The 27,898-nt window shown below is 40.3% G+C and overlaps 2 protein-coding genes across 3 annotated transcripts in view; one reads left to right on the forward strand and one right to left on the reverse strand.

The window, feature by feature from the left end:
* Positions 1–14,946, reverse strand: part of LOC143025582 (alanine aminotransferase 1) — an 89,034-nt gene extending 74,088 nt beyond the window's left edge. The window contains exon 1 of one of the 2 annotated variants that reach the window (XM_076185475.1): positions 14,519–14,946. In XM_076185475.1, coding sequence (XP_076041590.1) covers positions 14,519–14,752 — 234 coding nt within the window. In that variant the 5' untranslated portion in view covers positions 14,753–14,946. The remainder of the gene's footprint in view (positions 1–14,518) is intronic. The other variant, XM_076185476.1, reaches the window with a different exon arrangement.
* A 145-nt stretch (positions 14,947–15,091) lies between these two features.
* LOC143025584 (putative RNA/DNA demethylase ALKBH6) lies at positions 15,092–27,805 on the forward strand. Its single transcript, XM_076185478.1, has 5 exons — positions 15,092–15,389; positions 19,820–19,996; positions 22,007–22,111; positions 24,574–24,696; positions 26,177–27,805. The coding sequence occupies exons 1-5, from the start codon at positions 15,360–15,362 to the stop codon at positions 26,369–26,371; spliced, it is 630 nt and encodes a 209-aa protein (XP_076041593.1). The 5' UTR covers positions 15,092–15,359; the 3' UTR covers positions 26,372–27,805.
* Positions 27,806–27,898: the final 93 nt, after the last annotated feature.

A 27,898-nucleotide genomic window follows, 5' to 3' on the forward strand; every position in this document is an offset into this window, starting at 1 on the left:
GATTTTCTTTTTTCTGTCCCAACGTAACATCCTAACTCTAAGTGTTCCCAGCAACCTCTAAATCTATACAATTTCACCCTCTTTTCAGAAACTTCTCATTTTCTGGATAATCCATAACTTCAATTCCCAATACCTTCGTTCCCGTAAATCAAAAATTCATTCATTCATTTATATTTCAAATTTGACTCAGCAGTTCCAGACCCATCCGCTCTTCCTTTGTAACTGCGTGTAGCAGGGACTGCCATGCACGACACAAACAAATGTACGCACGCAAAGCCTTGTGCGCGCGCATGTTAGCTTGTGACGTCGAGGAAAGTTTAGACCCTTTCAAATTGGACCATATGGCTCCTGACCAGATCCTACCGGCCACCGTCCTATTTGACAGTCTTATTGCAACAAAGCAGCTCCTTCAGTTGCTTGTCCCAACAAAAACGCCCCAAGACAGCGATGTGGAAGAGTGTGGACTTAACTAAATCGACTTACCCGTTTTCCCGCCAAGACGTTGACCAGCGCGCGTCGCGTCGACTGGCCACGCAATTTTACCTGCAGAGCTTTCTACCTGCTTCCCTTCCGGAACAGACCTAAGCATACAATGACCAAACACCAAGCCTATTACACTCATACATGTGCAAACATCCTTATTTCCCCTCGTGTGCAAACATACCAGAGGTTGCATGACCTTCCCCACTGGATCCGAGCTCACCTCCCTTATCCGTGATGAATTCATCGATCCTGCTACACTTCCCTACTCGCTACTTCGCAATAGCCTCCCACTCCCTCAATGCAAACATTTTCCCACGTGTTTTCACGCTTATTGTATCCAAAGGGATTCCCTCTTCAGCTGAATAAAATCGACAGGTGATATTTGGAGATAAAATAGAGGAGAGTTCCGAGTCTACGAAAAAGATACAAACAAAGCCTTTGCTGCAGGTCCCCTCTGTATGATCAAATTGCCTGGTCATAGAAAAAACGGGGGTGTCATATGTATCTAGACGAGTGTTTCGACATTTCAATATTCTATTTACTTCACAACAGTGGTCTGTGGCAACAAAGAAAACGGTCAATATTTGTACTGAACGAAAGACCACGACTTGATAAAGATCCTCTATTATATAATAATTTAAAATACATATCAAAATCTATATATAAACAGCGCCCAGGGATCAGTTATTCCCCTACTGTACCTACATAAGATGTTTGGAAAGACGAAGGGAGATAGGATAAAGAATGAAGATAAGAAATAAAAAGGTGCTCCATGCTATGCAAATTAGATGCCGCCCTGCTAAGATGGCTGGAACGTTTAAAAAGAAAAAAAGAAAAAAAAATTGCAAGGGGATGCTGGGAGAGGATACCGGGCGGGAAAAGACCACGAGGAAGACCGAGAATGAGATGGGGAAAAAACCGTTGAAGAAGCCTTCAGTAGACTTACCAAACATCGAAACTCAGAGAGAGGAAGGTGTCTTCTTCCAAGTTAGAACCAGATGGAGAAAAATATTGGTACCGCTGACAGGCGTAATGCCTACTACTGAGAGCTGAAGTATGTTGTTTTGTCTGTTCCATAAATTATGGAGAAGGGGGGGGGCATGACGTGGTGGAGGTAAACCAGCTCTAGCTGTCGGATCCTCCTATGGAGGCGCTGTGTCTCGCTGCACAGCCTTCGACCCGAACGGTGAGGCGGGAGACAGGGATTACCCTTCACCCACGAGATTACAAAATAGACATGAAAAGAATTTTCATGTGTATGAAGTGGAAGTCTGCTCAGGCTTAGCTATTGGTCTGTATGCGCATATTGTGTATACATTTAAAAAATGTATACGTTACTATGTATGTACAATAACGAGTAAAAAATTTGACCCACCCAGAGTTTATGATACAAAATTCAAAATCTGTCCGACAATTTTTTTTTATTTATTTAAGAAAATTAACCAACTGTAAACGAACTACTACATAGGAAAACAATCATGTACTTCACAAAAAATATAACATTAACGTCGTGAGAAACGTACCGTCTGCTCATGACTGCACATATACTGTATAGCTTGGCAACTGGCTCGCTGGTCTGCACAAAGGCACAGTAACGTCTCCGGAACCCACTTCGACTCTACTCTTACCAACTCTTCCTCAGACATCCAAAACAACTGTATATTATAACCACACAACCCACCATTAATCAATATACCCACGCGCAGTCATACAGGTAAATTTCGGCAAAAGAAAAAAAATATATACATCTAAATTAAAATCTGTGAAAAAAGAATAATACTATTTTTGGTCGACACCCGAGTATTATACTGGACGCAAAGCACACAAACACGCAACCACCTTACCCCAAAACATGCACAAGAAGATGTAGCGACAGTCAAACAAATTATCGAAAAAAAATATATATATACATATATATATATATATATATATATATATATATATATATATATATATATATACAGATAATGAAATGTCCACAGTCAGCGGGGGTCACGTACAGAAAACCTGATATCTCAGAATCTCACTGTTCTCCGACCGGGGGGGGGGGGGGGGTTGAATAATACAAATGGATACCTTTGCCTTCTCAAACCCTTCCGTGCAATCTCTTATCATTCATTAAATTATGACTGACGCCATAGTGTACTGGTCTCGCATTCTCTTAGTTGTGGGTTAGAATCCTGCACTCCTCTCAGACTCCTACCAGTGACTGTCACCTCCCCCACTCCCGGCAGTCAAAGAGCATTGGGCAAAAGTGACGGCTCCGGCCGCAGCTACTCAGCGCCTCCCGGCGTGAACATGTTATCTTGTTCATTCTCGTGGCACCACGGTAGGTGATGAGCCTACGCCAGGAGGCGCTGAGTACCTGCGGCCGAAGTAGTTGCCTTTGTTCTATTACGCGCTTTGATGACTTGGGTCAGGTAGTAATAGTCGCTGCTGGGAATAGGAGTGCGGGATTCGAACCCAAAACTAAGCTCCTGATGACGTCACCAGTGCATAAAGGTAGTGACGGGGGTTATCTTTCCATTCGATCTCGAGATCGTTGAAAAAAAAATCAAGATCGGTTTCCAACAAACACGCACCTTATATACATAAAACATCAACACACAAAACGTACAAATATCTGATTAATCTCGCTCGTCTAATCTGGCTTTTCCCGAATTTTAAACAAACCACTCCAAATACCCCTTTCCCTGCCTCTAATTGGAATCAATATATTTATCAATACAGAACATCAGCCACTTTTTATATCCCCCCCAAAGTTATCTATCAAAGCAGAATATGCATCACTTTTATATTCCCTCAATATACTTACGCGCGGGCTTGTGTATGTGTTACATAAACAAACAGCAAGAGACCAATTGGTCCTTACACGGCTTGTTTCGGTACCTACTGTATCATTAACACTATTATATTGCTATTATTTTTCTTTACTTTAATCTATTTTGAAGTAACTAACTCTAGTCAGGGATTCGTAGGTTAGTGTGTGTGTGTGTGTGTGTGTGTGTGTGTGTGTGTGTGTGTGTGTGTGTGTGTGTGCGCGTGTCGGCCGATCTTCTTCTTTAGACTTCAAGAGCCTGTAGGTTGACAAATGTCTGAAGGAAGAACTAATTGCCTGCCACTATTAACGTCTTCATTGTTCAAATCGACCTCAAATTATATGTCGAATGAGCGTGACCTCGGATAGTAGGTTATCAAAAAGGGTCACAATACGAATACCAGTAACATTGATAACTATTTAACTATCTTACCCTTTAAGGGATAAAGTTCGATGGGCAAGCTAAAACCGAATCAGACCCAACTCGACCCAACTCTTAATAGGAATTTGTTATCAAAGAAAATTCTAACGCGTTTCTCAATACCACCTTTTATTTCTCTATTTTTCTTTAAATTTCCCAAATTTACTTCACCAATTCACTCCCACCCCATCCGCTTCTGATCCTTAATCTCGTCCTAGCCTTCACTCCTTTCCTTTCTCCTCCTCCACGTCCTCGCCTTTCCCTCCTACTCCTCCTCGTCTTCGGCCTCCAGGGCTCGGCTCCCCTTACACCTTCCCAAAGGACCTTTTCAAAAGCGCATCGATGAGACGTAAAATGGCGAGGAAGGTTATCACGAAGGAGAAGGCGAAGAAGAAAATATGAGAAAAAAAGAGAAAGAAGGGAGACAAGGAGAGCAATAGACAAGAAAGCAAATGCAAAAAAAGAGGGACTGCAACTGGCTGCAGCTCGTTGAAACGAATCTTACCAAGAAAGTTGATAACTTGGAGAGAAAGAGAGAGAGGGGAGGGAATGAGAGAAAGGAGAGAGGAGAGAAAGGAAAGGAAAGAAGAGAGAAAGGAAAGGAAAGAGGAGAGAAAGGGGGAGAGGAGATAGAGAAGAGGAGAGGGGAGAGAGAAGAGGAGAGGAGAGAGGAAAGGAGAGAGATAAGAGGAGAAAGAGGAGAGAAAGGAGGAGAGGAGCGGAGAGGAGAGAGGAGAGAAAGGAGAGGAGATAGAGGAGAGAGAGAAGAGGAGAGGGGAGAGAGAAGAGGAGAGGAGAGAGAGGAGAGAGGAAAGGAGAGAGATAAAAGAGGAGAAAGAGGAGAAAGAGGAGAGAGAGAGAGAGAGAGAGAGAGAGAGAGAGAGAGAGAGAGAGAGAGAGAGAGAGAGAGAGAGAGGAGACAGAAGAGGAGACAGAAGAGGAGAGGAGAGAGATGAGAGAGAGAGGGGGGGGTTATTGCCCATTTCTGTTTCCGATTACAAGAAAATAGGCCAACAAATCAAACTCGGTGGTGCACGCACACACACGCACACACACACACACAACACACACACACACACACACACACGTTCGCTTGTGCAGTGGTTAGCGTCGAGGCATGTCACGCCGCAGACACGTGATCGCATTCTACTTAGGGTGCCAAGGCTACATAATACAGTAAACCAAGTCTCTTTTAAGCATGGGGATGGAGTATAGTTGTCGATCACAAGCCCAGTACGTGATCCAAGACAATAGCGTCGAGTCACACACACACACAAACTTGTAGAGTTTTTCTTCTAGTGGTCGATGTGTTACAAGAACGAGATGGACTTGTGGACTGAATTACACATGGAGAACGCTTAAGAGACAACGTTTCACAAAAGATTATAATTGAAATCTTAATATCTGAGGAGGACTTCGACAGTGTCTAATGGAATCGAGGGTGGACTTCCTAGAGAGAGCCATGGGGAAGATGGTGAAGGATACGTTACACTGGTGGGTTCCCGCAAGGGTCGTTGATGATGGATGTATACTGCGTTTGGAGGGCTTAATGTCGTCGTTACAGACTGGCACCTCTTTCTTTATTCTGGCTGTTGCTAGACGATTTCTTTCAATTCTGTGGCACCCTCTCAGGGGCGGAAGGGTAACAGGTCACATCCTTTAATCCCCTCATTACCGGTGCGAGATAGAAAATGGACCCCGCTGTCCAATTTTCAGCAACAGAAAATGGACTTCTGTGTCCTTTTTCTGCAACGGAAAACTGAGCCCACACACTCAAAATAATATAAAAATGTATTAATTTCTATTTACAAGCAGATAAGAAACGTTTATCAAGAAGTATTGCTTATTAAAATACCCAACCTAATGACAATAAGTTGCTTATTTTAGTGGGGGGGTTGGGAGGATGTTTTCCGCTATAGAAAATGGACCCCGGGTCCAATATCAAGGGGGTCCATATCCCACCTTACACCGGGTGGCAACTGGCCTTTCATCACGGATTGTCTCCAAGCAACCAGTTCAGCCCCTCGACAACCACGTCCATGGTGATGGGGTAGGATTAAACCGGTTTAAAGAAACTGCTCCTCACAATGGCCGCCTCCACACCCACGCCGAAGTCTCTTGCTTAATGAGATTAATTCCTAGACCACAGCCAAGGCTGCCCATTCCTGTGACGTCACAAGGGCAGTGAAAATGACATTGGGTCTTCAAGAAAGTGGTAACTCGCATGTATGGCAACAATTCCAGCTGACAGGATATTGCCATATAATCGAGTTCGGTTTTTTTTTTCTTGGACTTGCTGGAACAAGAGTAAAGGTGGAGGCACACTAGGCAGTTCTCGCTAGCATGCTATTTGCTTTTTGCTACTTCGTTTGGGTAGAAACGACTTCGGTTACGATCTTTGATGTTTCAAATTTCCAAACGTCACTCTTGCGTCATCTAGTGAGAAGCTGACTGACGAACAAAGTTAAACCTAGAATACCAATGTTAGACACATTGCTGAGAAGTTCTTACTGAAGTCTAGAACATTGCAACCAAAGTCGTTTCTACTCATTCTAAATAGCAAAAGCAAGTAGCATGTTAGCCTAGCATGGCGCCACATTGTCGTACCGGGTGGGTGGCCCCAAATATTTTACTCACAACTGACGCCAGTCTACTCTATTCCATCCTGTGACACTCCACCAGTACTGGAGTCAACTCCCACGATAGAGAGGATGAGGGAGGGAGAGAAAAAGAGTAGAAAGAGCATGGACTCAGAGGGAGAGGAAGAGAGACGGAGGTAATAGAATAGAGGAAAGGCGTAGGACGGAGGGAGGATGAGGGAGGGAGGGAGGAAGAGTTTTGTTTGTTGACGTTTGTCGGGTGCCATGTTATCCATGGTTATATCACTCCCAGGTCCTTTATTATTTTGTAAAAGTTTCGCTTCCCATTGTGCCGGTGTGTTTGTGTAAGCGTGCTGGGAGCGTGGGTTTGTGTGCATGTTGAAAGCGTGTATTTTACCTAGTTGTATTATACGGGAACGGGAGCTATGCTCGTGGGAATCCGTTTTTGTATCCCGCAAGATCAAGTTTGTTCTTAAATTCTTGCATGGTGTGTTTGTGTGTGTGCGTGCTGGGAGCGTGTGTGAGTGTGTGTGTGTGTGTGTGTGTGTGTGTGTGTGTGTGTGTGTGTGTGTGTGTGTGTGTGTGTGTGATTCACCATGGTCTATGACTATGTGCTGGACTCGTGATCGCTAGCTAACACCCTTCCAGATCATTCAAGAACTTTGATACAGTCCGATGTACGGGTTATGTTGCGACCTTCAAAACAAAACACGCACACACACACAACTTGCATACCAAATCTGGGGAGCCAGACTGAAGTATTATATGATGTCTTTCTCAGCCCTGGGTTGGGGCAGAATTCTAATCACTGCATTAGTTGTCGAGCGCGGTACCACTACACCAGCAATCTGGTGCGTGGTTCATCAATATGGGATGACACGTTGGACTTGTGATCGACAGCTAATGCAATCCCGGATACGAGTTCAGTGTGTGTGTGTGTGTGTGTGTGTGTGTGTGTGTGTGTGTGTGTGCATACATGGACCCATGCCCAATACTGAAAATAAAACTCGAGCATCCTAATGCATACGTGACAGTGCGGCTGCCTTCTATGACACTGGGCATGCGCTGTTGCTGACATCACCCCCTTGGCACCCGGAGTGGCGGGCCGGGCCGGGCCGGGCCTCGGGCAACGCGGCACTCCGGCCCTCCTCCCCCTCCCCACTTTTTTCTTCTAGTCGCCACGGCGCACGTCCGCGGAAGGCGTTGGGGAGAGGAGAGGGAGAGGGAGAGGAGGGGGGAGAGGAGGGGGGGAGAGGAGGGAGAGGGGGAGGGGGAGAGGAGGGAGAGGGGGAGGGGGGAGGGGGAGAGGAGGGAGAGGGGGGGAGGAGGGAGAAGAGGGATGGAGGGAGAGAAAAACGGAGGAAGCAAAGAGAGAGTCCACAAAAAAAAGAAACGAAGAGAGAGGCGGGGGAAATGGGAGGAAAAGAGAGGAAAGAGAAATGAAAGAAGAGGAGAGGGAAAGAGAAATAGGGAGGACGCAAAGCGAGAGGCTACACAGAACAAATAAAAGAGAAAAACGAAGAGAAAGACAGGGCAAAGAGTGGAGAGGAAAAGAAAGGAAAGAAATGGAAGAGGAAAGAAATGAAAAGAAAGAAGAGAGTGGAAAGATAGTGGGGGAAAGTGTGAAGGGGAGAGGGGTTGAGAGGGGAAGAAAAAGGGGAAAGTGGGAGAGACCGAAGAGGGGCGTTGAGAGGGGGAAAGTGATGAGAACAGAGGCAAGAGAAGAGAGATAAGGGAAAGGGATGAAGGGGAAGAGAAGGATGCGAGGTAAGACGTTAAAGGTAGATGAGACAACGGAGAGATGAGGTGGAAGAGGTGAAATAGACAAATACAGAGAGAGAGAGAGAGAGAGAGAGAGAGAGAGAGAGAGAGAGAGAGAGAGAGAGAGAGAGAGAGAGAGAGAGAGAGAGAGAGAGAGAGAGAGAGAGAGAGAGAGAGAGAGAGAGAGAGAGAGAGAGAGAGTGAGAATAATAGAGAGAACTTTTGTTTGTTCTTGTGGTTATCTACTTTCCCATGCGCGTGCGTGTTATAAGTGCGCGTGCGTGTTATAAGTGCGCGTACATGTATGTGCGCGCGAGTATGTATTTACCCAATTGCAATATACAAGAATGGAGTAATACTAGCGAGGTCCCGTCACTTTCTTCAACTACCTTACCCAGCACTGAATTCGTTAATGAATTTAGACTGGATTCTATTAGCTTCATCCAATGGGTAATGCATCCCCAGATGAATTTCTTGGCACCATTTTGATCAATATATATTTTCTAACTTGTTCCTATGACCTTGTGAGACTCTCTCATCCAAGAACATGTCACTTTTGTTTATTCCCTTTAGTGTCTCCAAAATTACTATCAGGCCAAGCACGGACAGACAGTCTAGGGAACGACAACAACAACAACAACAACAACTATCAGGCCACCTACTCTCTTCCACGGATGTTAGGTTCAACACTTTTAACCTCCATCCGCACTTTTCACCAGCAAGACTAGGAACTTGTACAGTTGTTCAATGTATTTTCACAATTATTTTCCTTTGTGGACACCGTCAACCACTGCATGTTACTGCAATCAAGGGAATGTGCACCAGAGGTGGGGTCTCCACATATTGTGGAGGGCGTTACAATTAAATACTTCGCCTTATGCATTGACACACCGCCGCTGCATATTCACTACAAAGGAATATGCAGTGCTGGTGGTTCTGTGTGTTAGTCCTCATAATAGTGCTTACCAATAAGATATTTATCACCATTTACAAATTATTTTTTTTTGTGATCACACACAGTCACTTTTATCTATAGATGTATGTATTCAAACTACTCGCATATCTCACTACTGCTCGAGACACTATCATGTATTCATGACACTATATCATCTAAATCCTAGGCTATTCAAGGTTTTCATACATCTGTAAAGAAAACAGTTTGATATTATTCTAATGCACGGTCTTTTACAATTTGTTCTCATGACATTGAGACATCCTGCTGTCCAAAACAAGAAGGTCCTCCGTCAGATTCCTTCTCTCCCTTCAATGGCCTCAACACTGCAATTATGTCACTCTTCTATTCTTTATATTCTTTTGAGTGGATACTACACCATTACCACACTTTCCAATCTATGGTGGAATGTGCTATGATTACGATTTTTCCTCCCATAATATTTAACCATGTTCCCCAAATATCTGCACATCTCAACCACAATCTTGTTTTACAGTTGACAAGTTACCCATGACAAACATTTCCAAATCCATGTTTGTACCTTTTGTTATTTCCTTTCAAAGTGAATACTTACTAATGGTCTTTCAAATTTTGGCCCATTCCCAATCCTCAATATTTTTGGCATTGAGACTAACTTCCCACATTTGGTTCAACACTTGTCAAGACCTTTTCATAACAACCTGCATTCTTGTTCATCTTTTATTTTGATCACAACCTTTGCATTGTTTCCGAATAAGTTCTAATGTGTGTGTGTACATGTGTTGAGTGTATGCACATCCACACACTCAACTGTAAAGTACATAAGAACTACCCTAGTAGGATCTCATCTGTCTCCATCTGTCAAGTTTGGCTTTAAATAAATCTACTGCATGATATTATTTTACTATTCTTAGTGCACGTATGCACACATGTATAAGATTCCATATGCATATATTTTCACTTCTTATCTGTGTGTGTTCATGATTGTGTACCCTAAACTTGTACTGTTTTTTTTTCCAGCTGTTAAGAGCTGTCAGAAATCACACTTATGTGGGATGGAAGTTGTATATTGAAATGGCTGCACTGAAGCAGTTGATGCTTGAACCATGTTCCACATTCTGGGATTATTTTATCCATATGCATGAAAAGATTATAATTAATAAAAAGTAAAATATGTACAAATACACTGTGTTTATCCTATGTAAAATATTAAAAGTACATATACACACATACATGTACCAAGGGCTTTCCCACCATACAAAGAAGGTAGCCAAAGTCAAATGCATAAATCCACTCCAATCTATTTCATCCCCACATACTCCACTTCCATTCACCACCCCTCCCTCCCTCTTTTCTTAGCTCCTCCTAGACAAGAGAACATCCCTGCATCTTCCCCACTGAAAGCAATGCAGCAAGACAACACATCCACAGCAAGAACACTTCATTTAATCAGCGACCCCCATCTCCGTCTCCTCATGCAGAAAAAGAGAAAACAGAGAAAGCCCTTCAGGCTGCATTAAAATATACACTTGCCAAAATCAAGGTTACAATCTGTAAAATTGGCTTTCATATGATCTGTCAGGTACTACCATTTTCTTTTTTATATTTCTATAAATTTTCAATACACATTTCTTTTCATGATGCAACACATCTGTTTGTAACTTTATAAAATACCAGATTGCTTGAATACAGCTTTACAGTGTGAAACAACCATGAGAAAAAATATCATTATTAAGAATAAAATGTGGATGAAAAGATTGTTATAAAAAGTAAGATATAAAATAACATGTAGAAATATACAATGCTTATGACAAGATGCACATAAAATACTTAAGTTGAAAAGCAAATAATTTCAATAAATTAACTAAACAAGAAACATGAAACAAAAAGGATTTTAATTTCTTTTTATAAATCTAAAGATAATGTAAATTTAAAAACACTTATATTGCTATAAAAGTGTTATGGCACAAAACATTTCAATGAAAGTCATTTTTAGAATGAATACCAAGTATTTGGATGGAGATCGCAACATTACTGATGGAAAATAGTCACACACCTCTGGGAGTTCTTTCAGACACATATAGACATGGGAAAATATGGTATTACTGTCCCTGTCATTGGTAAGATCCAACTGTATTTTTCCTTGAATTGGTTTATGGTTTAAGCCAATACTGTTTTACTTGGCTGAATGATGAAGCAAAACTGAGAGAATACAATGGAGCAGTAACCAATCTGGTTCCTGGTGTGGCAAATAAACCATTTGAGGAGATTTAAAGCACTGGATCTCCCAACACTGACAGATGGAAGAGAGGCAATATGATTACAGGATTCAGGTCGCTAAAGGGGACAGACTACACTGATAGAAGAGAGGACATTCAGAGGTCATGAAAACAAATTGAGAAACACAATGTATAAAAGATGTAAAGAGATCCAGTTTTCCATACAGATTCATAAATACCTGGAACAGCTTAGGTTATATATCCCAAGCTGGAATAATACATGTGTTCAAATCTATGACAACTGTAAAATAATGATACATCCCAAGTTGGAACCATTCACAAATTTGAAGCTATGATGATTTGCTGAGTGAGACAGAACCCAACGAGTGTTGTTCCTTTCCTACAAAGGATTACAAAGGCGGAGCATGCCGACAGGAGACCTTTTGGTCCATATCTAGGTCGGATGCGAAAAAAAGTATAATAATAAATGAATAAATAAAAACTATAATCATGTAAATAACAAATAAAATAAATAAATGCATAGGTATAGTTAAATAATAAAACAGGTAAATAGTAAATAATAATAAATTGATATATAACTAATAATAAATGAGAATCACACAAATGATAACAAAAACATAAATATAAAATAAATGATAATCATTACAGCATCTTGCTTAGGTGTTTATCTAAATGATTCTTAAAGCTTCGAACTGAACTACATTGCACTGCCTCTGCAGGAAGTTTATTCCATTCATTAACTACACGGTTGGCAAAGTTGTTTCTACCCACATTTACACATGGTAGATGAACATAGAAGATAAGAGAAAGTTCCAGTATAAGATAATGGTCAGCTGTTCAGGTCTGTGATTTCATGGTAATTTTATCCTTACTAACAATATCATGGCAATATCATATATTTCATAGTATTGGTCTAGTTAGTGCAGAGTATTTATGATTCAATTTGAGGCCTCCCACCCTTTCTTTTCCTTGGTGCTGGAACTTTTGTTACATAATGGGATGGATGTGTGGAATGAAAAGCTCCTGCATTCAATTAAGTGTCTATTATTTTCATGCTCTTCTTTCAGAGAAGATTTTGGTTTCAAAATGCAGATGTCCTAATGGGGTGGTTTTTGTGCATCTTATTATTCTTAATGATTTTTTCTTAGCAGTTTATTGGGTGTCATGTTTTCCTGATTGTTGGGAACCTGGCCATGGCAGCACAGTCATATGTGATTCTTTTCTCCTGTTTTTATGTTGTAATTAAGCTTCCTTCTACTGACCACACCCACATTTGTTACTAATCTGTGTACGTTTATTTCCTTTGTTATTTTCTCACTTAGGTCCTTCATGAGTGGGCTCAGGGCCATTAAGTATCAAAAGTGAGGCCCAAGATGCATCCTTGCCCAAAGGAAGACTTGGCCATTCAGTTTTGCCATTGGACGTTTCTTTGATTCTAAGTTGTATAGCATGAGTGATGTCAATGATGATTTCCGGGGATGCTTCCATTCTATTTTGTCTAACTCACAGTTCTAGTTTATATGTTTGGATGTTATTAGCAGCTGCTCTAGAGCCATTGTACTGGGGTATTGTCATTAGGCCATCAGTATATGAGCACTTTGGTGTCCTGCTCCAGGTTTTGGTATGAGATCACTTGCAGAAGTTAAACAATGCAGGTGAGACTGTTGTTCCTTGGGGAACTCCACTGTGAAGTCTTTTGGTCCTAGATAGTTGTTTCAGGATAAGTTGAAGTTAAAATCAGATGCCATAAATCTGGAAGGGTCCCAAGAAAAATCTTTAGCTGCAAATCAAGTGGAATTCAACACTTGGGCTACAAAGGAAATTAATCTATTTTCTACACACAAGATAAAATTATATTCTTTTTGGGTAGGCCCATAGCTTTTCCCGCAGGGGATCAATAATGAATACCTCCAAGTAGTAGTCATGAAAGACATGATGATTCCTTGCATTTCCCATGTCAATTCCCAAAAACCATTATCATCCTTGCCTCCATCTGGAGATGACATTGTCTCTGGATTGAACCCAAGACCTCCAACTTTTTATATGGTGGGCTAACAACTGGCAACTGCTTTCCTATTGCTACTACTACAAGCCAATGACAAAATGTCCCACACTAACACAACATAGTCAAGAGTCCGTTTTCCTCCAAACATGTGCAAGAGGGTATATAGTTGTGATAATATTTTTTTTCATGTATCCTCTTGGAATACCTCTCTTGTTGACCTTTTATATGGCCAGTGTTCTCTTCCACTGCTCTGTCAATAGAAAATAGGCTCTTGCAAACGTCTCCAGGTTCGTTTCTATTTCTTCTGTGTATCTTTGCCATTATGATTTCCTGTAGTCTATAAATTTTTCTTGTATGTAGTTATGAGACAAGACCAAAACCCTGCAATCCACACATTTCATATATTCTGGGATATCAAACTATGAAAATTTTTCAGCCAAACGTCAATATGTGATGTTAATCATATCTATTCATATCAATTCACGTAACATCAAAAGGTCACTATCCTGCACTGAAACTGAACCTACCCAGGATTGGCTTGGCAAAAAACTCTAGCTGCACTGAGTGCAGCTACTACACGTAAAGTACAAAGCATGACCAATCTTACACTCACCACTTCCAAACGGCAACACGATAAAAGACTGACTGGTTAAAAAACCTTATCAAACACATTATCAAAATACTTTGACCTCTTATACCCACTGGTTTTCTCCAAATTATACCACCTATACCATCCACTCAACGTACCCACTGCCTACTTGAAATCATGTAATGTCCAAGTACATGCATCATTCACCTATGTCAATTTCTAATATACATGTCAACGCTGGGCAGCAACCTCTGCAATATATTTCAAGACCCCAATACACATCCAATAATCCTGCCACTTGGTGATAGCCCAGTAATAATTTACAGCTGTCATCTACCACACCTGTTACAATAACTGCCTACAGGGAAAGAATGGAATTTCAATGGGACATTCAAAGCTTAATGTTCAGTAAATATTTAAAAAGACACAAACAGGTCATTGCACCCAATTTTCCATCTGTCACAACATAATTTTATCAATCTTCAAAAGCAGTGACCTATCCTTATCCTATGCTTACAGTACTTAATATACACTAGCGTACATTTTTTTCAAAGTTATTTAATGAAATAATGGGTGCCATTCCATGATTTATTCAGTTACATTATGAAAGACAACTTATTTTTTTCTTAGATTAAGTCTATGCTATGACAACTAAATAAGGCTAACTTACGGCAAGAAGCTCCTTCTCCAGCTTGGTGGCATGTATAACCAGTGGACCACGAACTGCATATTCCATTTTCTTGACATGAGGATTCATGTTTTCTAAAGTAATAACACGATCCATGGCTACAGCTGTGGACATTCTTCCTGCTCTAATGCACGTGTCTGCTCGGGAGAGTCCAGCACTCAACTGAACTAACTGCCGACGGGTTCCCAAGATACGATGGCTCAGAGCAGCTGACATATTGCGTCAATTTTATTTCACAGATTCTACAACCTGTTTGCGTAGATGATGAAGTGTTTCGGAAGACGTAGATGATAGGGGGTGTGTTTAACCACTAAAAGCGTAATTTTGAACTTCTAAAAGCAAATAAATTGAAGAAAACAAGGGGTGATTTTAGCAATCTTGCTCTACTGATCTGCAGTGCTACACGAATAAAAGAGGAAGGGCACACAAGTGTAACATAAATAATATATTACATAATACATAAATGACAGCAAATTAATAAAATACTATTTATGAATAAACTACTTACATGACTATGTATCGAGTTGTGCTTGCAACCTAATAGATATATTCTTTATCCCTTCTCATTGTTGTAAACAATCATTCTTGGCAACAATCCTGACTAATTGTCATCGCATACAAATGTTTCGGATGTAGGGCTACCATTGTCATAAGAATTGCACGAAACTGTGCTAGTATATTGTTCGTGTTTAACGATCATATAGATAGAAATGTTGCTTGAATTCATTAAAACTTGAATATAAATTCTGGAATAAGAAAGTTTGCCTTCGCGCATAATCATATCAAGAAAACGCAAGGGATTCAAAATTGGAGGAAAATCAAAATGGAAATAGAACGCTACAGAGTTACAAACGTAAGTAAGGATGGCAAGGCTACCATAGGCAAATGATATTTGTTTATTTTTCATCTGTCAAACATATGGTTGATTGAGAGTAAGTGGTGAGGTGAGAGCACAATAACAGACCAACTGGCCCTTGCGAGGAGGGACAGCAGGTCTGGCAGCAGCGGTAGATCACTATGGCTGTTTACTTACTTGGTTTGCTTGGTGAAGTTCCGAGGTCAGTCCTCACAGCCATAGTGATCTACCATTGCTGTCAGACCTGTCCCTCTTCGAAAGGGCCAGTTGATCTCTTATTTAGTTATTGTGTTTGGTGAGAATCTACTGATGGCGGTGTAGCCTGGCACTGGGGGCTTGTCTGGCACCTTCAGTAGAAAGCTGTCCACCGAGCATTTGGTTCTCTCTCTCACTTCTTTTGGGAGGGTGTTGAAAATTTTTGGACCCTCATGAACTAGGCTGGATGCCAGTGTAAGGTCTTAAGCCTCTCTGGGACTCTTGGTGGGAGAGTTTGTCTCTCACACTTTCGCCCGTGCCTTACACTGTGATACGGCTTGATTGTTGAGGGCGTGGGGTCAGGGACAAGGCCCTCAAGCATTTTCCATGTATAGATGGCCCTATACCTCTCTCTCCTCCTTTGTTGGGAGTAGAGACCCAGTGCTTCCAGGTGATCCCAATAGTTGAGATCCTTCATCCCTCTGATGTGCCTGGTGTAGTTCCTTTGGACAGCTTCAAGCTTCTGGATGTCTCCTCATTTATGTGGTGACCAGAGTTGGCTACAGTAGTCCAGGATTGGTTGAATAACCACCTTCCAAAGGGTAAGCATTACTTGAGGAGAAAGTCCTTAGTACCCAGCTGGCCATCCCCCTTGCTCTTTTCACAGTCTACATGATGTGGTGCTGGAAATTGGCATTGTCACCTAGATGAATGACCAGACATTTTACATGGGCTTTGAGTGTGATTTTCATTCCCCTTTCCTTGTGCAGTTTGGTGTTGTCTTTAATGCCTTGGTTTGTGCTGTATCTCAAGACCTCGAACTTCTCTTCATTGAACTGCATATTGCAGTCATTAGCCCAAGCATAAACTGTGTCAAGGTCTTTTGTAGATGGTGTACATCTTCACTTTCCAGCACAGTACAGCTGATGTGGGTATCGTCAGCAAAGGACAGGAGGGTTAAGTCCACTTTCCTATTTATGTCGTTCATATGAATTAGGAATAGGAGGGGGCCGAGGACAGAGCCTTGTGATACTCCTCTTAATACCTTGGTTTCACTGGACTTCACGCCGTCAACTGCGACTGTTTGGGTACGGTCTGTCAGGAAGTTGTGAAGCCATACTCCTAGTTTCCCTGAGATTCCTAGGTCCCTTGCCTTGTGGAAGAGGACACCATGGTCTACCTTGTTGAAGGCTTTTGTAAAGTCTAGAAATACTACATCTACATTCTTCCCTTCTGACAGGTTCCGTAGTAGCCAGTCGTAGTGTGCCAGTAGGTTTGAGAGGCAGGACTGACCTTCTCTGAAGCCATGCTGGTTCTCTTTTATGAGGTTGTTCTCTTCGAAGTGTGTGAACAGTTTGTCCCTTACGCATTTCTCGATTACCTTGACGATGTGGGATGCGAGGGCAACAGGTCGATAGTTCATTGGCAAGGTCTTGTCTCCTCCTTTATATATTGGGCTTATTATGGCATGTAGTAACTGACCTTGGAACTTCACCAAGTAAACCAAGTAAGTAAGCAAGTAAATAGTTTTTCTGTAGGCTCCTGTCTCCACTGTTGTAGATGGGGAACACTGTTGGCATTGCTTTCTAAGTTCCTCCGGAATCATCCCTGCATCAGCCTCTCAACCATAGGTTAAAGTTCAGTATAGTTAGATCCCACCCCCTCACAGAGACACACCAGGTGGTTATTTAATGGGTTTATGTAGGCGTTTGTACTTCTTCCCACTTTATGTTCTCGCTATAAAAATTGCAGGCTGTGAAGACTTTTCTTCTCTCTTTGTTTTGCCCTTCTTCCTATAGGTTGTGTTGATGGTGATATGGTTGTTGTCAGAGAATATGGTTTCTTCTGTTCAGTGGGCACTAAATGCCTCTAGGTTGTTAGTAAAGAGGTCAAGGATATTGTTGTGCCTAGTAGGTTGCGTTAGGAATATTCTGTCTCCTAATTCTAGTAGTGCCCTGGCCTGGACCTTTTCCTCAATTGCACCACCATGGATTGTGCTCTCTGGCCACATAATGTGTGGGAAGTTGGAGTCTCCACACATGACTGTTTGGCATGGGCCTCAGTAGGTCCTCTATAAGCTCTTTTACCCTGTTCATAGCACCTATGAAGTTCTGTTTACCACACTGGGGTGGCAATAACAGTTAACTACTATCATAACTATGGATGAGTTTTGAATCATTATGAATTTCACTTGTCCATTTGAGAGGGAGATAGTTTGCCTGGTATCTATCATGAGGTAATTTCTATCATATGTAATGATACCTCCATGACTTCTTGTTTCTCATTCCACTCTGAATGGTATGTAGTTATTTAGCTTTATTTCTGCTTCTTTTACCTCTCTTCTCAGGTGTGTCTCTGTGAGGGAAATGAATATAGGGGTCCTCTTCCTCTGCTAGTTCTTTCAGGAAAGGAATCTTATTTTGGTTTGTATTCAGATAGAGGCCCTGAATGTTACCCATCATGATCATTTCTAGTGTTGGGTAACATGCCAAGCCAAGGGATGGTCTGACTTGGGGTAGCCACTGGACTTTATTGGGTTGATAGAGCTCCCTTGAACTTGAAACATCAAGATTATTTTCTACCCTCACATAAGGTTCGAAGTATACTTCTTTGGCAGGCCTTGTCATAAACTAAGAATATTGTATCTTAAGACAGTAATACAATATAAAACATCACTTAAAAGGATGATAAGGAATCAATCAGTCCATTGCCCTTGACCTTTCTTGCTGAAGACCCACAGCCTTCAGGTAACTGGCAATAGCCTCCAGGCAGGTCCACAAGTCACTCAGAGATGATATGTGTAAGGGTTGTTAGTGTAGGGCATTGTACTATGAGGTGTTCTGTGTCCTCTGTGGTAGTTGCATCTGGGACTGTTTGAATCTATGGCCAGGCCTATTTTATGTTGGTACTGTTTGAATGCTTGATGGTATCTTGAGTGTGGGAATTTATTTTCAGTAAATGTCAGGGGGCTGTTGGTGGAGTATTGAGTTTAGTGGTCTATCTTGAAGGGCTTGTTTATTGATCTGAATGTATCTGTGTTTTTGTGTGGTAAGGCTGGCAAGAACCATATTGGCTTACCTTCACCTTGGACACCATCCTGCATTAAGAGAGTATAAACACAGAATAAGCCTGGCCACAGACTCAAACCGCCCCAGATACAATCAGCACACAGAAGACACAGAACACCTCATACTACAGTGCCCAGACAACGACACCATATCTCATTCCTAAGTGACTTATGGTCCCTAATTGCAGTGTACAAATAAGGAGCAATACTCATTGAGTCCCATCTTCTGTTCTCCAATTTTTTATCATATCTATCTTCAGATTCATGTACAGTTCCAACTTAATCTATATCCTTCATTCCCAATTATCATATTTAGATTTGAACTCATGTATTGTGATTTAGGTTGGATGTGGTAGTGATAACTACCCTGGTAACTCCTTTGGGACTCCTTTGTACAATCTTTTGATTTCCAATAGATGGTTGTTCAGTGACACTGCACTGTGCTGGCCAGGTGAACCATATCTTGTCATTAACCCATTAAACTCCGATGACAAGATTCTTGCAAATAAAACAAAAAATCATAAAACACCAAAATGTTTGATCAAACATTTTGGTGTTTTATGATTTTTTGTTATATTTGACTAAATGACAAGAATCTTCTCATCGGAGTTTAATGGGTTAAAGTAGATTGTAAGATAGAATATTTAGGAACATTCTAAACAACACTAGATACCCTTTTAAGACATAACAATATCTGATAAAAAGGCATCAAGATTGATTAACATTGCATACTTAGTTATAGCAAGGAGGTGCAGCCTCATCTATTTTTTTACCCTACAAGCATTAGTGATTCAATTTGGTGAATCACAGCTACTGAGATCTGTTAGTATGCCAATCTTTACAGTTAGGAAGAGTTTCATTAACAAAATGGTAAAGAAGTGAGGTATATGCCATTGTTAAATGAAATGCATATATAGTAACATCGAGAATGAACATAGACTTGGAGTAAGATGCATTAACCCTTTTGCTATGTTTATTCCCCACAGTAGAATAGAATATATTCTTAGACAGAATAATATTCATACAGTGTCTTCACTATGACAGCCTTAGTTATCTATAGCTGACAGTTAAAAGAGGTGCCTTTAATTTTTATTTTTAGTATTGTACACAGTGAAATATTTCTTCATATTTACCTTGACTATTAATTTGTCTTTTTTTACTTTAGGCTCCTCCAACTGTATACTATATACCAGACTTCATAACCAAGGAAGAAGAGTTGTGTCTTCACAGCCACATATACAATGCCCCCAAACCTAAATGGACATGTTTGTCAAATCGAAGGTTGCAGAACTGGGGTGGTTTGCCACATCCCAAAGGAATGGTAGCTGAGCCAATTCCTCAGGTTTGATGCTTTTTTTTTTCTGTATACTGCTGAATGTACCTCATCATTTGATTAATCACTTGAAGATTATGGTATTCTGTAACAATTTTATAGTAGCCAAAGCCAGATAGGTTTATGTAGGTGAGGAATGAAGAGGTTAATATTTGCAATAAGGTTATGCCCTTAACAAACCTAATGAAATAGAATAGAGTTCTACTCAATACTAGAATTTTATGTTAATGAGTAAAAAGATCAATATTCTCTTAACCCAAGCACTACAAAGCACAGCTGTAGCTAGAACTCATCATAAGACATAAGAATGAAGGAAATTGCAAGGAACCATAAAGCCTACTGTAGGTAGTTTCATGTCCATTACCACTTATCATCCCCATCCATAGTAATGTTGTGAGCAATAGCTCAGGCTGTACTTAAAATATATATATATATATATATATATATATATATATATATATATATATATATATATATATATATATATATATATATATATATATATATATATATATATACACATACACAAAAATTCCACAGTAATCACTCCCCTATCATAACCATCATTATCTGAATCTTCTCATGTAATTATTCATTATTACATGAGTTTTGTGTATTGTGGAACATAAGAGAAGAAGAGAGAAGGAGTTTGAATGTGTTTGAGGTGTTTGAGGTGAGGTGTCTGAGAAGTATGATGGGGGTTACTAGGCTAGATAGAGTGAGAAATGAGGAGGTGAGGAGGAGAACAGGGGTGGAAAAGGAGCTGGGAGATAGGGTTGATGAAAGAGTATTAGGATGGTTTGGACACATGGAAAGAATGAGTGAAGAAAGACTAGTAAAAGAGGTATGGAAGGCAGATGTGGAGGGAGTGAACATGAGGGGACGTCCTAGGATGAGGTGGATGGATGGGGTGAAGGGGGCTTTGGGGAAGAGGGGAATGTCTGTTGAGGAAGGACGGGAGAGGACAGAAGACAGGGGTGAATGGAGAATGGTTGTATATGGATGATGTTGTGATTGCATGAGGTGGAAGGGGCGGGGGGTGAGGTAGTATGTGTGAGCAAAATTTGACGCAGCCCAAAGGGATTTCTCCCCGTCCTCTCCTTTTATGCAATGGGGGGACGGAGAGGGGGGGGTCGCCGATTTAATGAAGCGGCCTTGCTGTGGATGTGCTGTGTCTTGCGACACTGCTTCTGACCCAGGGCAGTGGACAGGGTGCAGGGATGACCCGTCATCCAAGAGGTGCTCAGAGAAGAGGGAGGGTGGAGGGGTGTGGAGTGTATTCAGGGATGGAATGGGTGGAAATGATTTTATGCCTTTCCCTTTTTGGCTACCTCCCTTGTAAGGGGGAAAAAGCCTTGGTATATGTATGTATGTATGTTGTGTATTATATACTTTTATTCCTTCATAATTAAATTTTTAACACTGGAATGGCAGAGTGGAGACTAAGGGTAGGGTGGGAGGGGGTAATTTTACTTCACACATCCAGATACTCCCAAAGTCCAAACACCCTGTGACCCAATTAGTTCAGATATGGGAGGGATTACTGTTCTTTTGTGTAACTGTAAACATAATGCTACACAAAGAAAGGGATACATTTTTTTTTTTTTTTTTTTTTTTTTTTTTTTTTTTTTTTTTCTTTCGTGAGATGGTGCCCTGAATGTTTATAAAAGAAAAGTAATTTTTTGTCACTTTTTGCACACCCTGGGGTGGGATAAAAAAAAAAGTAATTGATCAATCTATGAGTTAATAAACTATTTGTGACAATATATTTTTTTTCTTTGTATTGGTTAAGACTGTCATTCTCTTGAGGGGATAATAGCAAAGCATGAATTGAGATTTCCAGTTGGAGATCCCACAAGTGAATAAAATAAATTTATACAAATCAGGAAGTATTTGTACCTCATTGATGGAAGGCTCAATGATAGAAACACTATTGGATAAGTCTTTCATGAAAGCCATTATTTTACCTGACAAAAGTGAAACCAAACACGAGTTCATGTTTTCTTATTCTATTTCCAGTGGCTTCAGAAGCACATGGATCAAATAACCCAGCTGGGTGTCTTTGGAGAGAAGAAACCAAACCACGTCTTAGTCAATGAATATGAACCTGGTCAGGGAATCATGGTAGGTACTTAGATACTGTTATTATGGATTGCATTGATAATGATTGATGATTCAGTTTAACATCACAAACCCCCTATCAGGAGGCTAGGATGGTGCCCTATACAGAAGATCTTTTAGTGTGGAATGTAAACATTGCTATTGGTACAACTTGCTTCTGGTAGGGTTCAAACCACGGTCACCTCAACCTACATCACAAGTAGCAATGCTCTACCCCACTTAGCCAGCAAGCATCCACATTGATAATAATTATGCATTTACAGAAAAGAAAAGGGTTCCAAGATGCACAATAATCACATTTGCTTCCCTTCAATCAGGTCACAACCCAGTATTAAAATTATGTCAACACAGAATTGACCTGAAATCAAACACCATATGTCCCAGATGCAGAGGCATCACGTAGAAGACACTACCTTACATTCAAACAACTCAGAACAAAGTTTCATCTCTGTAGCCAAATACCTCAGGGCTCTTAAGTCTCCTTCAAAAAAAAGCTGAGGCTACAGATGAAGCAGATGATACATACAACTCAACTTTTAGCTGTTTCAGTTTGTTGATGGAGCAGTGAGTGATATGGTTATGGATATGTTTCCAGAGGGAGGCTTGTGTCTGGTGGTTGTGGAGAAAGAGAAGAGAGCATTTGTGTGTGACATAGGTATTTGGGTGTTGTTTTGAAGTTTCTTGGTGTGTGTGAGTGTTCTGCTATGTGGATGTGCTGTGTTTGCGTGCCATTCGTGTCAAGGTGATCCTTAATTTTGAGGATTTTGTTTCGTAGTGTAAATGGTCTGTAGGTGTTCGTATTTGTGCAGCCTGTAATTGTCTTTAGGGCTTTGTTTTGTATGGTCTGAAGGGTGTTCAGGTGTGTCACAGTGAGATAAGGGGCCCATGTGGGGCTCACATAATTCATCACTGATCGTATACATTGCTTGTATATTGTAAAGTTAGTTTCTTTGTTTTGTCCAAATGTTGTACCTATAATTTATTTCATAGCATTAAGTCTAGGTGTGCATTTAGTCTTTATGTTTATGATGTGTTGTTTGAATGACATGGATGTATTGTATGTTATGCTAAGAATTTTGTGTCTGTTTGTGGTATGAGAGTTTTGTTGATATAGACATGGTATGTATTTGTGTTCTGTTGTCCAGTTGGTGAGAAGTGTGGCTGTAGATTTGGTTGGGGCTATTTTGAGTCTATTTGTAGTGAACCAGGTGTTGAGTGTGTTTAGGTATGGTTGTAGTATTTCTGCAGCTTTGTCTGCATTACGGTGTGTGCATGTAATTGTTATGATATCTGCATAGGAAGAGATTTGTATTTATGAGGAGTTGGGTGTGGGTATATTGTGCATGTATGGATTAAAGAGTGTGGGGATAGAACTGAGCCCTGTGGTACTCTGTTCTTAACGTTTCTGGTGTGTGCTGATTGGTCATTATATGACACATAGGCATTTCTACCTGCCAGATAATTGGTCAGTCATCTTTTGGTATTAGTGTGCATGTTTGTGTTATATATTTTGTTTGTAAAGTTATGAAAGGAGATAGCATCAGAAGCTTTATTAATGTTTAGTGTTATGAGAAGTGTTCTGTGAAGGGGTCTTTCTGAATTGATACCACCTAAAATTATGTCTGAGATTTATCAGAAGAGTGTTTGTAAAATGTAGTTGTCAGTCGCTGTTCTATCAACAAACTGAAAAACAACACATTGCTGCATGCCAGACCCCTTGATATCCATCCCTCTGAATCCTCTTTCCCTTGTAACGACAGAGTCCACTTGGCATTCTCTAGGGAAGTGTGACTGCTCGGCCAGACAGTCTAGGGAACAACAACAACAACAACACCAACTTTAAGCTCTTCATCCATCATAGGGGGTCAGTGCACAAATGTTAAATTTCTTCCTTAAAATTAGATGAAGGAATGCACCATGGCTGAGTTGGTTAGAGCATTGCTGCTTAAGGTGGAGGTCAGAATGAAAGTGAATTGAGCCTGCCCGGCAGCAAGTAAATTCATAGTAAGGGCTTCCAAGGTTCAAAATGTCCTCTGTAAGGAGGGATTATCCTAGCCCTCTCTGAGAAAGGGAGTTAATGATGTTAAACTGAACCAGAGTCATATGTAATGAAACTAATTAAATTAATTACCAACAGAAAGTATTACACATGTGTGAGATAGTGGAGGATGGTTTGTTGTATTTACTTAGTTGTAATATTCAGAAAAGGAGCTATGCTCGTGGGGTTCCATCTTTTTCTCCATTTATCATTGCCAGTTTTGAATTTGTGTATGGTTTTAGATTTGGCTGTCTTCCTTTACTTCTTTTATGCCGGTAAGTCTGACTTAGAGAGTTTGCTGTATTTAAATATAATGACATCAGTGTAACTTATTCAATATTGAAGAGTGATAAAACATGAAAATTATAGGCATTCAATATTTTTTGTTTCATTGAGGTTTCTTCACATAATCTTTCATTTATTTCAGCCTCACGAGGATGGCCCGCTGTTTTATCCGACCATCACTACCATAAATGTGGGAAGTCACACCATATTGAATTTTTATAGTATGATCAAAGACAAAGAAAATGATGCATCAGTTCATTCCAAGGTAAAGTTTTTTTAAGTGGTTTAGAAAAAATATTTACATGAATATATGTATTCTCTTAGTTTATCTATACAGAACATTTATTCATTTTGAGAAACAAGGAGGTGAGAAAAAAGCTGAGGTGGAAAAGGAGATAATAGATAGAGCCAATGGAAAAGTATTGGGATGGTTTGGACAAGTGAAAAGCATGGTGTGAAGAAAAATTAGTAAAAGATATGTGGAAGGCTGAGGTGAAGGGAGTGAATTTGAAGGGAAGACTGAGGATGAGATGAATGGATGGGGTGAAAGGGACATTGAGCAAGAGGGGGATATCTTAAACAAAGAAGGGAGAAGGCAGGAGATAGTGGTGTGTGGAGAATGGCTGTGTATGGATGATACTGTGATGCAAAGAAAGGAGTGGGGTAGGAAGCGATTATGCGTAAATATTTTGACACAGCCCAAAGAGATTTCTCCTTGTCCTCCCATTTTCTGCATAAGGGGAGCAAGAGGTGGGGTCCCGAATTAAGTGAAATGGCCTTGCTGTGGATGTGCTGCGTCTTTCTGCATTGCTTCTGACCCTGGGCAGTGGGTAGGATACTGGGATGACCTGTCATCCATGAGGAGCTAAGATGAGAGGGAGGAAAGGGTGGTGGATGGGAGTGGAATGGGTGGGAGTGTGTGCCTTTTGACTTGTCTACCTCCCTTGTAAGGGAGAAAAAGCCTTTGGTATATAGATAGATTAAATGCACAGTAGCATGCAGCCAATGATTTAGGGACTGTTTTGGGGTGCCCCTATGGACTAGAGTCACACATCATTTTGTCTGTGTTAGAATAGAATCTCTACTTCTAGAGGAATGATGCTACTTTTGTACTATAACTTTCCCTCAGTTGTGCTGTTCCCCAGAAACTGTCCTATACCACTTCTTTGAGTATACATTTTCTTTTTTTCCTGTGTCCCCTGTGGTAGGGAGAGGACTGAATTTGAGGGGAGGACCAAGAATGAGGTTGTTGTTCCCTATACTGTCTGATGGATAGATAGATGAGGTGTTGTGGGCACTGGATGCAAGAGGAATGTCTGTTGAGTATGGAAGAGAGTGGAAAAGATAGAAGTGAATGGAGAGTGGTTTTAGATGGATGAAGAAATAACAGACTGAAGGGTTGTTTTTATGCAGTCAGTACTTTGGGGACTTCTGTGATAACTCAACAGAATAGTCATGTAACATAATTATATAATTATAGACCAATCTCTATTTGGAGTGGAATGTTGATCACCCAGAGCTTCATTTAATCATTCAATGTTTTAAGTGTTACATACATACATACATATACCAAGGCTTTTTCCCCCTTACAAGGGAGGTAGCCAAAAAGAAAAAGGCATAAAATCATTCCCACCCATTCCATCCCTAAATACACTCCACTCCCCTCCACCCTCCATCTAATATCATGTGTGTTTTCCATTGATATTCAATATCATTACATTTTGATTGTTTTCTTTGCTTTCTAGGGTTTAGACTTTGCATCTCGCCACTTGGGTTCTCTACTTTTAGAGCCACGGAGTCTTCTGGTAGTTCAAGAGGACATGTACACATCTGTTTTACATGGCATTGAAGAAGTTGAGGTTGATGAAGTGAATGATAAAATCTTTAATTTAGATAGGTGCCACAGAGATATAGGAGAAAAGCTACAAAGGGAAACATGAATTTCTCTAACTATCAGACATGCCCCAAATGTTTTTAAGGCAAAGATATTGTTTGGTAAGCGAAGAAAATACTGTTAACTAGTCTGTCAGTTCTTTTTCTACCAATCTGCCCATCATTTCCTTAATTCTTCTATTTGTACCCTGTGTAAAATCAAACATAGCTTTTTGCATATAATGTGAAGGATTATCCTGAATATATACAGTACATTGGTACTACTTTGCATGGTTGTTATACTTCACAATGTTATTTTGGCTAACACCTCACAGTTTTATTTATCTGAGTTGTGGTCATTTGAATGAAGAGGGTTTTAAATGACACTTTCACTGCTTTCGGCATCTTCAGTCTATCCCCTCTGCCGCCAAGTAATTATACTTGGGTTTAGGAACCTCCAAGAGTTGAAAGAAATAACTCTAGTCCATTTCTGTAAACCCTTTCAGGTTGTCTTATGACTATACTCATTTTAGTTTCTGCCAAGCACTTTTATCCAGCTATGGGAAACTCTTTCTATGGCAAAAGGGTAAAAATCCTATTGGTAGTCCACCGATTCCTTAATTACATCTGGTGCTACCATAACTAAAATCATGTATGGTAAACTACCAGTGGCAGATCCAGGATAAAAATTTAGGGGGACTAACCTGAGTTTTGTAAATATAGATGACAATTTGGAGGGGGCAAACCTGAATTTTGTAAATATATATGACACTTTTAAACAAATGTACTCTGTAGCACAAATATGATTTTGAATATAAATTGAAGTATATGTTCTCACTTGATTTAGTTTCTTTCGAAATATTTGGCAAAAGTAATACTTAATCTTACATTTTTAAAGATTTACCCTCAATAATAAGTTGAATATCCCTCCAGTTATTCTCACTGAACCATTTTATTCAATGCTGTGAAAAAAATCTGCCATTGTATTATTGCTTTCTGCCATGTACCGGTGTACACGAGGCAGATTTCTCGACCTCTCCAATAAGATAATGAAAAAACAAATGGGGTGGAGGTGTATCAGCCCCCTCCCACCCCAGATCCACCACTGTAAGCTACCACTGTGTTGAGGGCACATGTTCTTGAACAATCTTGAGATTGCAGTGTATAGGTAAATTGTTCCACTTGGCAGACTTAAAAACCTATTCATAATGAGTCTTTTTACAATATGAAGAAATTATTTTATTTTACTTTTTTCTTGAATAATACTGAACATGTGTTGAAGGCACATGTTCTTGAACAGTCTTGAGATTGCAGTGTACAGGTAAATTGTTCCACTTGGCAGGCTTTTAAAAACCTATTCATAATGAAAGTCTTTTTACAGTATGAAGAAATTATTTCATTTTACTTTTTTCTTGAATAATACTGAACCTATTGCCATATGAAAGTCCCTCTAAGGCGAATGAAATAATTTGAAATTATCCAGAATAAAGTTCTTAAATTATCTAATTTGGTATAGTATACCACAGAGTTAACACCTATTATGATCTACCTATGGGTGTTGGTCATTTAAGATTTACCATGGTCTTGAATCATGT

This window comes from Oratosquilla oratoria, chromosome 5 (genome assembly GCF_046742065.1).
Source record: "Oratosquilla oratoria isolate Oo_2021 chromosome 5, ASM4674206v1, whole genome shotgun sequence".
NCBI classification, from domain to species: domain Eukaryota; kingdom Metazoa; phylum Arthropoda; class Malacostraca; order Stomatopoda; family Squillidae; genus Oratosquilla; species Oratosquilla oratoria.